The 17,345-nt window shown below is 45.5% G+C and overlaps 1 protein-coding gene across 1 annotated transcript; it reads right to left on the bottom strand.

Annotated features, from left to right (window-relative positions):
• Positions 1-9,498: 9,498 nt before the first annotated feature.
• LOC120701344 (RING-H2 finger protein ATL72-like) lies at positions 9,499-10,535 on the bottom strand. Its single transcript, XM_039985439.1, has one exon. The coding sequence runs from the start codon at positions 10,417-10,419 to the stop codon at positions 9,670-9,672; it is 750 nt and encodes a 249-aa protein (XP_039841373.1). The 5' UTR covers positions 10,420-10,535; the 3' UTR covers positions 9,499-9,669.
• Between the last annotated feature and the right edge of the window lie 6,810 nt (positions 10,536-17,345).

Here is a 17,345-nt window from a genome sequence, read left to right as displayed (position 1 = left end):
GATCCTTATAGTATAGATAAACCGGACAATAATCTATTGAGGCAAAATTGAGTAGCTGAATTCGTTGTATGTTCTGTTAACCTGATGCGATCATGACAATTTTCACCAAGAAGGAAAGTTAAACTCAGGAAAAACCTGAAACAAGAAGAATGATCAATGAGCGTCGGTCAGTGACGTCTGACAAAACACACAGCAGTGGCTTTGTTTGGTTTGGACTAGACGCCGAGGTTGGTTGGTAGAATGGGCTGACGACGAAATGGGCTTCAGTTGTGGGCTTTTTTTCTTTTTTATATTTAAAAAAAATCAAAATTTCAAAAATATATGTCCGTTTTGAAATATTTCAAAACTACCCCCGGTCGCCCTATGGGGGGGCGACATGCCCTAGATGTAATTTTTTTCTTCAAATTTGCAACGAGGTCCCTGGCCGAAAAAAAAATGAAAGGGGGCATGTCGCCCCCCCCCTCGGGCGACCGGTGGGCCCCGCCCACAGGCGCGACAGGGGGCCTGTCGCCCCCCCCCCTCGGGCGACCGGGGCTTGCTCCCCTATATAAGCATTCTACCCCCATTCCCTCATCATTTGAGCCCAAAAATTCCACCAAAAATCCAGAAAAAAAGAGAGGGTGAGGAGAAGGGAAGCGGCGAAGCCCTGCCGGAATCCGCACTTGTGATCTGCAGGTTAGTACATTTAGTTTATGTATTTTTCCATTGGTATTGTAGAGTAATTTAATTTAATTAGTGCTATAGTAGAACCATTTAAATAGGAGTTTAATAATACTTTAGTTTTTAGTTACGTAGTAGTAAATTAGTTTAGAAAATTAGTACTACGCATTTATTATTACAATTGCAGTACTATTAGAGACGTGTTTATAAATTAATTACGATTTAGAATAGAATTTGGCATATGCAGTATAGAATTTGAGTGTCATCACGTAGTTATGAATACTTATACGTTGTAGTTGAATTCCATACTTAGTTTTTATGGATTATTGAATAAGGTAGTGAAGTAAAGAGTATAACTCGATAAGTATTCTGTGATATACAGATATGTCGAGCAAGATGCAGTTTCAAGTATTTTATGGTGACTACAATGTTTTGTATGGGCCAAATGAAGTAGACTTTCTGCCTTTAAGTGTACATCTAGCGCCATAGATAAACCTCTAGAAAGGAGTTTTGATTCCATATGTAAGTGGCTGCAGTGTGGGTTCCGTGTTGATCCGTTGACACATGTGATGACCGTCCAGTCTCTTGTTAATTGGGAGGTAGAAAGTGATTTATGGGAATTGATGATGATACACAGCACTGATGACTGGCAGAAGTACATGCAAGCAGCTCTAGAGTGTGGGTGGCCTCTGGCCATTCTTGTTCAAATCCGGGAGAAGATACAAAATGAAATCCAACATGGTGCAGATCAAGCAACTCCGAGTATTCGAAGAGAGACCAATTATGTTGAGCAAGATGAGTCAGAAGAGATAGAGAACCAAAATATGGGACCATAGGGCCTTGCTGATGAGGGAGAGAGGATACATAACATTGTGGACGAGATGGAGGCAGATGACCAAACCGCAATAGAGATGGAAGAATATGAGGGCTCATCTGATGACGAGCAGTACTCATTGCCAAAAGAGTGGAAGGAGCATGGTTTTGGCAGTCATGTCGCAGAAGACGTACGAAATTAGGAGTGGGAGTACAGAGGGAATGAGGTAGTGCAAGGTGCAACATATCCAAATATTGAAGCCGTAAAAGATGCTGTGAGACTATGGGCAATATCATTGAAACAAGAATTTAGAGTCGTAAAGTCTGGCAGTAAAGAATATGAGGTGAAGTGTGTGAATGATGGATGTCCATGGCGAGTACATGCATTCAAGGGAAAATGGAAGTCGAACTGGAAATGTTCCATTGTGACAGAGCACACTTGTTTGCTGTCAGAAGTTCTTTCCTCGCATCGCAATATATCATGCGACTTTGTTGCAAAGCAAATATATGGGTTGATTATAGACAACCTAAATTATGAGCCAAAAATGATTGTTCGACACATTGAGCAGACTTACCAGTACACCATTAGTTATTTGAAGGCATGGCAGGCTAAACAAAGGGTGCTCGAGCTGCGGTTCAGCACATACGAGACATCATATGATAACATACCTCGTATGTTATCCCAGGTTGCTGCTAGAAATCCTGGAAGCTTTTATGACACATACCTCGTACCAGCCGTGACTAGGGGGCAAAGAATTATGCAACGAGCCTTCTTTTGCATAGGTGCTTGTGTTAGAGCATTTCAGTGTTGTCTTCCGGTGATCTGCATTGATGGCACATTTCTGACTGGAAGGTATAAAGGTCAGATACTCACCGCAATCGGGGTAGATTGCAACAACCAAATAGTTCCGCTCGCATTTGCATTTGTTGAGAATGAGAACTTAGACAGTTGGTATTGGTTCCTTGAACGAGTGAAGGTTTATGTTGTTGCTGCACGTCCAGATGTGTGCCTTATTAGTGATAGGCATGCAGGTCTGCTGCAATCAATACTGAAATTGCAACGAGGAACTGCGACAACGCCTCCATTGTGGCCCGATGTCCAAAACAGGTGGTGCATTAGGCATATGGGTGCAAACTTCTATGACCACTTCAAGAACAAGGATCTTAAGAACATGTTTAAGGGGTTGTGCACCCAAAATCAACAGAGAAAATTCAATGCATTATGGCAGATGCTTGATCAGTTGACTGCAGAGCTAGTGAAGGTAAGGGCATCAGGAACAGGCACGAGTCAGGCTGCAGAGGCTAGGGATTCAATTGAGAAGCCATTTTCACACTGGATTCGAGGTGCACCTAAGGAGAAATGGTCATTCCTTTATGATACCTACGAAATACGGTATGGTATTCAGACAACGAACCATGTAGAGTGTTTCAATATGGTTATGCGTTCTTATCGTGCCTTTCCTCGTGTGGGAATTGTTGAGTTCATCATGTATGGGTGCATGAAGTATTTCAGAGAGCGTTACATGGCTGCAAGCATAAACATCAGCAACTCCCAAATTCAGTTTTGCACAAGAGTGACACATTATATGCAAGAGAAGATTGAAAAAGCCAAACTGCACCGCGTCATATCGACAGGTACAATGGAGCATAGATTTGAGGTTCTATGCAAGGATAAAACTGGTCGTGGTATCTGTAGAGATAGGGTGGTACATGAGAGTTTGATTACAGTAGATGGCAAAGCCTTCTGCTCCTGCATGAAGCCTAAGTTATTGCATTTGCCATGCTCGCATCTCATTGCGGCATGCGCAGAGTCTGGGTTGCAGCCAGGAGTATTTGTTTTATCTTACTTCAGCAGGGAAGCAGTTGTATCCACCTGGGGACATGAGGTATACGGGATTGGAATAGTGGGGCCTTTCATTCAGGATAATGAGAATAAGATGTTTATTCCTGATCCAGCCACTAAGAAAGGCAAAGGCCGCCGTCAGACACGTCGTATTCGGAATGGTATGGACGAGTCCGAAGAAAGCAAGGCAGAAAAGCGTTGCAGCCAATGTGGAGCATTGGGTCACAACTATAAGAAGTGTCCTCAGAATGCACTTCACGATGCTGGTGACATCGGTCCTTCCGGAAATCCCAGAGATGGAGCACCTCCTACGTTCAGACGACCATCGGCGAGAATTGCTCGTGTTAGGCATTCGGTGTCATGATCCACAATTGTATCGAACATATCTGTAATATGTAGTAATCGTGCGTCCAGTTTGTATGGAACATATCTGTAATGTATAAATATCGTGCGTGGAGTTTGTATCGAACCTATCTGTAATATGTAGTAATCGTGCGTGGAGTTTGTATCGAACCTATTTGTAATATATAAATATTACGCGTCTAGTTTGTATGAAACATATATGTACCTATGTGTTCTCATATATTTTTGAATGCATGTATGGAGATGGACTCCTTGCTAGACCCAGTTACCGACTGGAGCCACAGGTCTTACTTTGCAGCAGTTGAACACCGAGCCCTAGAGGTGCTACGTCCTCGTCCACCCGGGGAGGCGATCTCTATACACCACGATTGATGTGACAGGTATATAATGAAATATTATTATTTATCACTTATGTATTCGTCGGTATTCCTTTGTTTCGACAATTTTGTTTATTGCAGGTTATGTGAGGCCGGTCTACTACTCTGGGCTGTCTTGTCGAGGGTGGGCCTATTCAGCTCGACCGATCCCTCCTGACGGCGCTCGTTGACAGATGGAGGCCAGAGACACACATGTTCCACCTCCCGTGTGGGGAGATGACTCCTACGCTGCAGGACGTGACCTACCTCCTCGGCCTCCCTATCGTCGGGGAGGCTGTAGGTCCGCGTGTGGTGGCGGCCTCATGGAAGGATGACCTGGAGGCCCGTTTTGCCCTGGTTGACCGCGTGGAAGAAGCAGGTCCGATCAACCCGCACCCGCGAGCAGCAGGTCCTTCGAAGACCTGTTTCCTACAGTTTACAGTACGTATTCATTGCATATTTAAATTTAATTGTTACAATTCACATGTTGCATTGTCAGTTGAAACCATTAATCTTAATTGTTTATGCAGCCTGCCCTGTTGGCTGCGGATGCCGACGAGTACAGTGTGACCAGATCGCTGGAGGCGTACCTATTTTGGTTGTTTGGTTACATCATGTTCAACAACACTCATGGCAACTCGGTCGATAGGATTCTCCTTCCGTATGCACGGGAGATTGCGGATGGAGACGAGGACGTACCGGCCTACAGCTGGGGTGAGGCGGTACTTGCAGCCACTTACCGTGGACTCTGCGACGGCTGCATGAAGACACATGGGAACGCTATCCTGGCAGGGTGCCCACTACTGCTACAGCTTTGGTCGTACGAGAGGCTAGCCGTTGGTCGGCCCATGGTCAGCCACGAGCCTTACCACAGGGCCATGTACGGCGATGAGGAGGACGACAGGCCCACCACGGGGGCCATGTCGCATTCTTTGCCCAGACATACGTGACAAAACACGACAACCCAATAGCAGTGTCCTTCCACCATTTCAAAAAGATGTGACAACACAGCAATCACACCAGCTCACCTTCAAAGCAGTCTCTCTGGCGAGGACGACGGACCTGTCATTCTACAGCGAAGGTCTGTGGCGTGTAGTGGGGAAGGCGGCATCTAGGCGCGATCGACCGAGCGGCAGCAATGCAGTGCTGTGAGTCTGCATGCACTTAGATGCTCTACATGCACAGAGATGCATCGAGTAGTCATTTCGAGAATCGAATATAGCCTTTTCAGTGTTAGGTCAGTTAGCCTCTTCACTGTATTGTCATGTAGGCTTTTTAGGTACATTTACACTCCACACTCTGGGTATCAGACCTTTGTGCGCCTATAAATACTCCGAATTTTGTGAACTCTCAGCAGCACTCAAACACCAAAGCTCATTGTATACCCAATGTCTGGAGGTGGGTCTAGCGGGAAGAATTACTACGGTTTTGGGAAAGGAAAAGGGGGAAGAAAGGGAGACCCCATAATATGGGAGGGCCTCTTGGACCTGATTCCTTTCCGGAACTAGTGTTTGAGTTTCCGCCACAGCACAAGAGTGAATTTACCAATGAAACTCCTCTTCGATAATACGATAACAGTAGAGAACCGTGGCCAAAATGCAGACATGGTGAGGACTGCTTAGTGCAGATGTGCACCGACGGGATGGATGGCGGTCGGCGTTTCTTTAAATGTCCACACGCATGGGTAATACTCGGTTGTTTCATTTCTTTATCTTCAATGAGACACCTTACATGAAATTTGTTTTGCAGTCTTCCGATGCTCCAGAAAACTGTGGTTTTACTAGGTGGGTCGATCCTGCACCAATTGATTCTGTTCAGGAGTTCATCGAGTACCTCCAAATAAAGATCTTTCATCTGGAATGCAAGGTGAACCATTATGAGGAAGTGAGCGAGGGTAACAAAGACGATGAAGATGATGATACCAGCAATGTTGCCGGTTCACAGGATGAACCATGCACTATTCCTTACTGCAAATGCCCTTGTCACAAGAAGAAGGGCCCTGCGCCTCCGGCACCACCGCCTGCACCACCTGCAATGGGTGGATACTGCGGAGAAGGCTCAACGCAGTTTGCTACATGGGGGTACGGCTACTAGGACTACCCTAGTGCTAGTGACATGCTGCATCGTTGTGTTTGTTGTGTTTTTTTAAATTACCTAAGACATGCTAGGTTAGTCCAGAATCTGTTTACCGTAGTTTGCAACGGGTTCTGCCATGCCACTGCATGTGTAATGTGTGTTTCATTATCGTTGTATTATGATGTAAAATTTGATGGTTCACATTATGTAATGCATTTCTTAGTTCTTATTTCTTATTGTTATATTAATTAAATGTGTGCTTTTTAGTATTCTAGTGACATGAAAAGCTCCGAAAATATTAAGGACAAGTTCAAAGATTTCATAGATTCCCGGCTACAACTGTAAATTAATGGTAAAAGTTACAATACACAGAGTCAAGCTCTCAACTGAAAACATAAACAACTAATTGCAGTGGCATGTGCACGCGACAAGGTAATTTCTTGTTGCATCTAAACATACCATGCCTTATGGAATGTAAAATGCCGGGATTACATGGTACTACTCTACTGAGTGCACCGAGGATATTTGCTCTTCCTAATTGCTTCGGGCCCGGCTTCCTTCGCACGGCGTGCCCTCTCTCGCTTTCTCTCTTTGTCAGTTTCACGTTCGGCCGCCGCCTTACGATCCACCTCCTCCATCCTCTTGCGGATCTCTTCTTGCTCTTTCTTGCGCTTCTCCTCTTGCTGTTCCTCGTGCTTCATTCGGCGCCAACATTCTGCAGCCCACCTTGCTTGTTGTTCCACAAAGTCCTTTGCCTGCTGTGACTGCACGGTGTTGAACCACTGCATAAAATCACAAAGAGGCGGAGGAGACTTTGTCCAACAAAAGTTAGAATAATAACTCAATGTTAGGTCACAAAGAAAAATATCGTATGTTGTCCTGCTACCTTGGCCCGGTCTTTGCCGTATCGCTTAGGTGGATCATATTCGTAGTTCTCACACATAAAGAATCTCATGCCGTAGTCATCTCCTAAAACCTCAGATTGCATGAAAATTGCATAACGAATCACAGAAGCACATTGGCACATCAATTCCTTCAGGTACGGTGGCTTCACACTTGCTCCACGGAATGTAGGTTGATCCTGACGAAGACATTGGCGCTATAGTGTGGTGCGCCAAATGACGAACAATGATTTAAATAATGCACATATCGTATACCAAATCGATGCGTGAAAATATAGGTATTGTCATAATTCTATTGTCTTATGCTGCAATATCAATAAGGTACTGTCATAATTCTATTCTAATACATAATTAATTTAAAAACAAGTCTGTAATAGTACTCAAATTGTAATACTAAACGAGTGTTCTAAAGCACCAAATCTAATTCAGGTAATCCGCTAATTAAATTAAATTGTTATACAATATCAACGGATTCATACAGAAGTTACCGGTAGATCACAAGTGCGGAATTCAGCAGAGCTTCGCCGCTTTTCTTCTCCTCACCCCTCTCTTTTTTTCTAAATTTTTAGGCTCAAATGACAAAAAAATGGCGGCCAGGGCTTATATAGGGAGGGAGGACCCTGTCGCCCGTTGGGGGAGGGGGGCGACAGGCCCCCTCTCCCGGGCCAGAGACCTCTTTGCAAATTCCAAAAAAAATTACATTAGGGTCCTGTCGCCCGCGGCTTGGGCGACAGGATCACTGTCGCCCCCCATAGGGCGACCGGGGTAGTTTTGAAATATTTCAAAACGGACATATATTTTTGAAATTTTGATTTTTTTAATATAAAAAAGAAAAAAGCGCTTCAGTTGTGCTCACTGGATTTTCTTCTTCCCAGCTCAGTCCGGCTGAATCTGCCTTGCTTTCAGCGCAGGCTTTGGAAGGGCGTCACGGGCTGTTTTGGGCCGACCTCACTCTGTTACGGCCTCAATTTACACCTCGTCCGAATTTGCTTTGGTACGGCTAGCTGGCTCGGAAATTTGATTTCCCTACCTTCTCTTTTTCTTACTTGAAGTAAAGAACGTCTGCTCTTTTCTAAAAAAAATAAAACAATGTCTGCTCTTTGGAGGATGCGGTAGCCTATGTATCGTAACAAGATCCCAGTGGCCATTTGTATCAACAATCTCCTCGTCTAAGCAATCATGTACTGTAAAAATGACTCCAGAGGCCACTTACGTCACAGTTTATGCAACTTCTTTACTTACCTACAAAGAACGGACCGTTTCTGCGATATTTTGACTTTTGATCCGTCATTAGACACCGACATGTGGGTCCCACACATTATATTAATTCCTGTTCTGTCTGCTATCAATTTTTTGTTTCGTCCGTCGCCTAGAGTCGTAGTTTATTCCCCGTCCCTATACAAGAGGTACTCGGAGGCGAACTCCCAATTCTAATTGGTTTACAACACAAAAATCAATCCAATCTATAAAATCGATCAAACCCAACTCTACGTCAACGGGCAAGAAGAAGAAACGAGAAGGAATCCACATGTACGCGAGGGAGGGCAACGTTCGAGGTTCGTTGCCGCGGGGGCAGCTACCTCCATTCTCGAGGACGCCGGCGAGGTCGCAGGGATGGACGGCGAGGCGGTGAGGGCGAGGCCGTGAGGAGGCCAGCGAGGGCGCGGGGACGGGCGGACGACTGGTGAGGTCGCGAGGAGGCTGGCGAGTTGGCGAGGAGTCCGGCGAGGCGCCGAGCGCACGGGGACGGCCGGCAAGGTAGCGAGGAGGCCGGCGAGGAGGTGAGGGCGCGGGGACGGCCGTCGAGGTGGCGAGGAGGCCCACGAGGTAGCGAGGAGGCCGCGTCCAGGAGGCGAGGGCGAGGTCGCGAGGAGCGGCGGCGCAAGGGGGCCGCTAGCGGACGCTCGTGCGTCGCTAGCGAATACTGTTTTTCTTTCCCATTCTTCTTTCTTCTTCCTCCACCCCATCCGCCACCACCCCATCCGCCCTGCCCCAGTCCTGCCCCCCGCCGACCACCACCACCCCCCGGCAACCCAAAATCTAAGGCCGCCGCCTCCTACCACCACTCCGGCTGCCGGCGACCTCGCCGGTGGCCGCTCCACCCACCTCCCACCCTCCCTGGCCGCCCCCTCCCCCAACCCCCAGCTCAGCCGCCCGGCAACGGCGGAGACGAGTCGTGCGCTGCTACAGGTTGAAGATGACGAATTTGTGGACAAGCGCGCGCCACGTCATCCGTTCGCCAGGACCAATCGCGGCGCGCGCGGCGTATAAGAAATTCGGCGGTGCAAGGATGGCCTCGGCCCTCGAGTGGTCGAGCCTTCGCGACTCAGGTTAGATTGGAACGGACCACTAGCTAGCTTCATGGGCCTACTTGAATGGGCAGTTGTTGGGCTAAAATTTATGGATCAAAACTACACATAGTAATAGATTTCGAGTCTGTAACGGAGCCCAGCGGGGGGATTTTTAAAAATAACATATGGGCAAAGAGCCAGCAAATGACACTGTTGGAACGAATTAAAACCCGCACCAACGTACGGGACCTATGCTAGTCAATATAAAAGAGAACATGTACATAAGATGTAGAAGAACACCCAACGCGGAGACGCAATCCTTAACGAAACAGGTTTGTCAGACTGACAGTATGCATAAGCACCATCTAATAACGGACCCGCGCGCGAGTAGTGTGCGACGGCTCCACAAGGCGGGCCACGTGATCGCCGACGAGGACCACGCGCACCAGCGGCACGTCGACGACGGCCGGCTCGAGGCCGTCCGCCGCCGGCTGCAGGAGCGCGGTGGTCTGGTCGAACGGCGCCTGCCTGCAGGTGGGGCACGTCGGCCGCGCCGCCGCGAGCCACCGGTCGATGCAGCGCGCGTGGAACCCGTGGCCGCAGCGCGGCAGCACGCGCACGGCCTCCCCGCGCGCGAACGCCGCGAGGCAGATGGCGCACTCGGACCGCGACGACCCGGCCAGCTCCCGCGCCACCCCCGCCGAGTACGCCAGGCACGGCAGCGCCCGCACCAGCTTCGTCTCCCGCCGCGGCGGCCGCTGCTGCTGATGCTTCCCGCCGCGCCTCGCCGCCGCCGACGCCTGCCCCGCGCCGTGCCCGGGGTCGTCCTGCTCCGGGGCGCCGCCGCCGGCTCCTCCGCTGCGGAGCCGGCACGCGCGGCGCGTGACGCGGAGCGCGCACTGGAGCACGGCGCGGAGCGCGAGCGCCGCGACGAGGCCGTAGACGAGGAGCGCCGCCAGGACAAGGATCGTGTTGTCGTTGAGGAAATCGAAGGAGTCTGGCGCCGGGACCGATCGAGCGTCCGGAACAACGGCGCCGCCGGCCGTCGCGGGGGCGGACGCCGGGCTCTCCAGCTGCAGTAGGAGCGGCCTCGAGTAGTGCAGCCGGGCTTCCATGGCCGGGTTGGAGCTCTCTCTCCCACTAGTGCGTGCAGTGAGAGAGTTCCTGAACCTGCGATCTCATGGGAGGCGTATATATACAGGTTACGATGTGGGTGCGTGCTAGACGTCGAGGGCCGGAGGGGATAAACTAGTCCGCTTATCTGACTGAAGTCGCTATCTTTGGCGTGATTGATTAGTCGGCGAGCTGCAAATTATGGACGGGCTTAAATGCTGCGCTGCTATGAGTGTGACTGTGTGCGCAGAGATAAGACGCACGAAGGAGAAGGGAACTGACGCACGTAAAGGAACACAAGCTGACGGACCAGGCCGGCGATCATGGATCGATCATGGAGACAGTCAGACAGAAGCAGAAAACTCCAGGATTACCCAGTATCAACTCTCAAACCCGTTGGACCATCTGATGGAGCAGAAGAGCCCAAAACCAGCTCATAGCATCGCTGAAGCACGGTTCACTGCTCAGGACACACAAGTACCAAACTGAATCATAACCGGCTAATCTGAAATCCGAGAAATCAGGCCTTATTTGACTGCAACGGCAACTGCAAACAGCGAGCATATCCGCAAAGCGAACCCGCTTGAACTAGCATTTCCAGGGCCAGATCTGCACCACCCCCATTTCCAGGAGCCCGCACCCAATCGGTTCCGTCATTCCGCGACCAAAAGAACCCCATGGGAGGCAGCGTTCGGGGGTCCCGGGGGCCCCGCCACCAACCGCGACTCGTCGGCGCACGGCGGGGCCGCACGTGGCCGGGCCAGCGGCCACGGCGGCGGTGACTTGTCAACGGCTGAGTGGCTCGTTCCGGCCATGTCAGGCTGCGTGGAGTCCGACGTGTCTGTGCCTGGGGGGTTTTCGCGGCTCCCTGGCTCGCCCTGTTGCGGGCGAGCGATGCTGCTGCTGCCCTTTTGAATTCGCGGGCCTCAAGTGGGCCGGGCTGTTCTGGGGGGCGGGGGCGGGGGCGTGAGCAACTTGGCATGCACGACTACGGGCCGTAGGGACTACGGTTGATAATGCAGAAGCGAAGTCGGATTACAAAATTTGAAATGCAACTCAAAATGAACAGTTTAGTTTTCGAAAAGCAACACCCAAAACCAGTTAAGCTAATCACTCTGTTCGTCTAACTGTAGCTGGTGACTGGTGCTGATTTGTTGCGAGAAAAAAGTATTGCCGGCTGACGCTGATGGCTGGTGCTAGTTTGGTGTGAAAGAAAAATATTGTTGGCTGGTTGCAACCGAATAAAGTGATTCTAACGGTTGAACCACCATCAATCGACTCTTCCAAATGTAAGAAGAGTGGATGGAAATAAAGTTTGACTTAAAATTAAACTAAAACTTCTTACATTTTGCAGCGAAATACATTAGATTCGCTACGTGAGAGGTTTAGGAAAATATTCAGTGAACTCGTGAAATGAAAATAAGGTTTAGGCCTTGCAATTTCAGAATTCAGCGTCAATCTTCTACAGGAGAATGGACTTTTTTTGAGGGAGATCAGTCTACACTTACACGTAGACGTAGTAGCCAAAAGCTAAATAATTTGGTCCCACCGTACCGGCGATGGTTCATTGATGATGGCATGATCAGGCGGTTGCAGAGGAAGGAGCAACGGGCTCCCATCTTGATGACCGGCAGATGTGCAGTATTGGAGCAATACATTCATATTACCCGCAAAAAAAGAAGCAATAGATTCATATGCATGAAACCCACATGCATGAAACATTAAATGTAGTTAAAAAATAAAACCAATTGCACAGTTAGTTACCAAAAATTTTCACCCAAAATTTTTTACCTCCCCTTTGGACACATGCATGAAACATTAAATGTAGTTAAAAAATAAAACCAATTGCACAGTTTGGATGTACACGACGAGACGAATCTTTTGAGCATAATTAGTGCATGATTAGCCATAAGTGCTACAGTAACCCACATGTGCTAATGATGCGGTCAAAGGTCTCAAAAGTTTCGTCTCGCGGTTTCCATATGAGTTTTGAAATTAGTTTTTTAATTAGTATCCGAAAAACCCTTCCGACATCTGGTTAAACAGTCGATTTGACATCCAAAAATTTTCATTTTGGGAACTAAACGGCCCCTAACACGTGGTGGGGAGAGAGAGGGTCACGTTAGAAGGGTGCATGAAAATTGAGTTAGACGTTTCTAAGGATTTTTTTAAGTCCATGTCACATCAAAATGAATCTTACTATTTTAAAGTATCAAATAAAATATATTTATAATTTTTTTACAGCTGAGTGCTAATTTGCGAGACGAATCTAATGAGTCTAATTAATCTATAATTTGCTACAATGATGCTATAGTAACCATCCACTAATTATAGATTAATATACCGCTTTAGATTCGTCTCGTAGTTTAGCGCTAGGGTTCTGCAGTTAGTTTTATAATTAATCTTTATTTTATACTTTTAAATATTAAAAAAAATAATGTAACATAGACTAAAGTTTAGCCTCTGAAACTAAACAACCTAAGGGAGAGAGAGATAGGGGGTGCCACATGCACAGAATGGATCATATAAGCACATTTTCTTTTCCAAGAAGACCAGATGGACTTATAATTGTACGATACTGGTAGGTAATAAAATCTCAAAGCTGTTTATCATTGCCGATGCACATATAATATGCAAATATTTTTGTGCAGTAAAAATCATCAAAATCATTGAACATATGAGATGTATCCAAAAATATCCAACAAATATTGTGATGTACTTCCTTTTATAACCAAAAAAGTAAATAAAGTGATAGTGTAATATACTAGGATGCACAAAAATATTATAAATGTACATACTGTGTGTGTATATTTTATGAGAACATATCATGTGGAAACCAACCTCTCCATACAAACTATAGAAACTTCAATCTGAGCTATCGGATCAACATCCAAGGGGAGGGGTGCAGGAGGGTGGGAGGAGGGATTTGCAAAAGTGTGATTACTCAATCGAAGGGCGGGTCCAGATTGTAAAATTACCCAATCCTCCACACCCCTTGGATGTTGATCCGATGACCCAGACTGAAGTTTCCATAATTTGCACAGAGAGATTGGTTTGCACCTAATACGTTCCCATATTTATTTTTAATTTTTGTTCAATGTTAAGGGTGCATTGACATAAAAAAATAATAAATTCATAGTGATGCACATTTTTTGCAAGAACGCGGGATGGACCTACAATAGCAAAGCTATTTATTATTCAAGATGCACATAAATTCATCCAGATTGATGTTTATAATAATAAATAACATGAATATGTTTTGTTAAGTAATAAAAGTATCGAAAATATTCGAGGAATGACATGCATATATTTTTTGTGCAAATAAAATCATCAAAATTATTGAACATATGAGATGTAACTCTGAATATCCAACAAACTTTGTGATGCACTTTCTTTTTATATACTAAGGAAAAAAATTAAGAGATAATGTAATATAGTATGATGCATATTTTTTGGACAGATAGTTTAATTATTTATCTAGCAAACTACTCGTAATATTTTAACTATTAGTGCAACTGTTCAAGTGTGCAGGTTGCTCTTGCAAATGCATATTTTAAACGCTTATACCATTGTTTCTACAGTACAACAATCATCCTAGTCCACACACCGGTCCACTTGTTTCGAGCTCCGTGAACTACTGCCTGGCACGAATATCGATGACCCACCGATGGAGCTATTGCAACAGAGAGATAAGGATATGGGAGCCGCGGAACCTTAGTTTGGCAGTTGATTTAGCTGGTTGCATACATGGACTAGAGAGCCTTTGCTCCATGCTGACATTTTCTTTACTCAACCTTGCTGACATTCTTTTTTTTTTTTGAAAGACCACCATGCTGACATTCTTGAATCTGAGCGGTTATGCCACATCAGCTGAGCGGCTGAGCCTACGCGACCCGCGGTAGCCGCTCGTGCACAGACACGTCGGCGCTGTCCAGTGTCACTGACTCACTGCGGAACAGCGTGGAGCGCACAAAAGCAACCCCCCACCGCCGATGCACAACAAATTAAATATTCATTTGGACCATGACGACCATATTCTCTGGCCGGCTGGCTAAGCATACATATCTCCAAAGTCGGCATGCGTTCGCAAGATAGAAAAAGTGGAAGAGAAGTTGACATGCGCATGCAGGTGAGGAAGGAAGTGCGAAGCTGTGCCACTAGTGCACAGATCCATTTTGCTTCTAGCGTGTTCTTCACATCTTTCAGCCATGCGGCCCCATAACCATAGCCTAGACCATGTTTGGTTAGAAAACGATGGAATTTTTTTCCAGCTTTGACCACTAATTTAGAGTAGTAAACGAAGTCTAATTACAAAACCACCTCCACAACCCCCATGTAAATCGCGAGACGAGTCTAATGAGGCTTTTGACCGCGTGATTAGAGAATGTTTACTGTAGCATCACTGTGGCAAATCATCAATTAATTACCGTCATTAGATTCGTCTCGAAAAATTACATCCGTCCCTGAAAAGGTTTCGCAAATAGACTTCGTTTAGTACTCCATGCATGCGTTCGTCTTTTTGTGTAAAAATTTTCGCGGTAAGAACCAAACACGGCCCTAGTTTCTTGGTTTAAGCCAAACTTGCTCATAAATCATAATGGCGTCAAAGAATCCTAGTCCGATCCATACTGTACTGTTTTTTATCACCACTTTGATCTTGTTCTCTACGGAGAAACTGAGGTCAGAGGCCTTGGTACACTGTGAGTAAAACTTAGTGTTTTGAGACAGGTATAGGATAAGGAAATTTACCATGTAGTATATACTATTTTGCTTTTCTCAAGGGAAAAACTAAGAACTTGTTGGTGTACTGTGGAATCTTACTTCAAAGAAGAAGAATAATGTTAGAAGTAAGTCAGATACTCAGATCATTTTCACAAGAGAAAAGGGTACTCAGATCATCCAATGACACTTGTGCTTCATTGTGACCTAGTACCTTTGGAATTGTCCGGCCACGGCCAGCACCAAACTGGGCATCTACTGTAAAGGCCCACCATCACAGCGCTCTTCACAATCTCCGATTTTTTTAGGGAAATTCTTGATTCCATTAGACTCCAAGCTCAGACAAATTGTCGGATACAAGTTCGCTACAAACTCCGGGTCTTGGCTCATAAACATATCAAAGCCAGAGGCCAACACACACGCTCCATGGGCAGCTAAACTACTACTCGTACAACAGACAGAGACATTACACTACTACAAAAACGTTGATTTGTCCCGGTTGGGAAACCCCTGTTGTCCCGGTTTCCCAACCGGGAACGCCAGTCCGGGACAAAAGGGGGTGCTCTTTTGTTCCGGGTCTGGCGACCGGGACAAAAGAGGACCTTTTGTTCCGGGTCTGGCGACCGGGACAAAAGAGGACCTTTTGTTCCGTTTGGTAACACCAACCGGGACAAAAGGTGCTGCCAGCGCCCACATGGCTGGCGCACCCTTTTGTCCCGGTTGGTGTTACCAACCGGAACAAAAGGTCCTTTTTTTTCATGTTTTCCTTTTCTCAATTCTTTTTCTATTTCAATTATACTTTTGCATTTCAATTAAACTTATGTATTGGAATTCAGTGTGTATGATCTCCACTAATATATACATATATATATATATAGTTACTTATATAATATTTGTCCTAGATAGTTTTCATATATAAATTAATTCACTTATATATATATATGTATACACATATCTATACATGTGAATTCCTTTACATATGAAAATGTCTAGGACCAATATTATATAAATATATATATATATACACATATATTATTGGAGTGCTTATATATATAATACATACATACTCCATCGTATTTGCATAGGTATATTCGTTCTTAATTACATAGGTATATTTGTTCTTAATTACATAGTAGAATTCGCCTTTTGGAAATTTAATACATACATACATACTCATAAATAGAAATTTAATACATACACACACATATATATTTACATAGGTATATTCGTTCTTAATTACATATATACGCGTATATTGTCATATTTGCTGCGATTGTCAATATTAGATATTCCATCATAGTAGAATTCGCCTTTTGGATCGAGGACTTGCTCAACAATAAATCCGGAGAATTGTTCTTGAATCGCCATAATATTTTCCTCCGGTATGAGTTTATCGCGCATCTCCTCGACCTATGGAAAAAAGGGATAATTAATTTCAACTAATTAAAATACGAGTTCAAATATTAACAAGTTTTTTACTTACTTCCTCCTCCCAATCTGTCCAGCCCTTTGGAGGACCTACCAGACCATGGATGTTCTCGCATACATAGTATGCGCACAATACAGTGCCTTATTTCTGCCTCATACACTTTAAGAGAGAAGAAATTATCAGGTATTTACATGAATATATAATAAAACTAATGAATCGTGCAACGAATCATCCAAGTGCGTACCGGAAAATCTGTCTTGATCTTCAATTCCTTGTCAAATTTGCCTGGATGATTTTTAGCGAATTCTTTCCAAATCATGTGTATGATTAGAACAATTATAGTCAAGTAACAAAGTGATTCAAATTATCGGTCATCGACGGAGTAGTGGTAGAATTACTTTTTCATCATGTTAAGAAGATTTTCGTATTGTTCTGGAGGTCTCCTCAATGAGTCCATAACCACGAGTAGGTTCTTCTCGGGAATTATGACAATTAGGACCCAGTGTTCACTGCAATATTATACGGAGGCAGTTCTTGGTAGTTAAGGTTTAAACAATTCGATTACAGAATAGAAAGAGTTAGACGGAAGGAATCACTCACGCAAAGTTGTAAGGAAACAATATCATTTGCTTGTTGTGATGAACGCTTATGTACTTGAACAAGTTTTGGAATATCTCATCGGAATTGTCACGTAGAAGCCTCCAATTACAAGTAATTGGGTCGATGAAGCCGAGGTGAGAGTATCCCTTTCTTCTGTAAGTATGTATCTCCATTCTACAT

The sequence above is a fragment of the Panicum virgatum genome, chromosome 3K (assembly GCF_016808335.1).
Source record: "Panicum virgatum strain AP13 chromosome 3K, P.virgatum_v5, whole genome shotgun sequence".
NCBI classification, from domain to species: Eukaryota; Viridiplantae; Streptophyta; class Magnoliopsida; order Poales; family Poaceae; genus Panicum; species Panicum virgatum.
The sequence above is the reverse complement of the archived record's forward strand: the minus strand, read 5'-3'. Positions and strand labels throughout refer to the sequence as shown.

What these genes read in the sequence shown, in the direction of transcription:
- LOC120701344 (XM_039985439.1), bottom strand. Translation starts at nt 10,419, where the DNA reads ATGGAAGCCCGGCTGCACTACTCGAGGCCGCTCCTACTGCAGCTGGAG.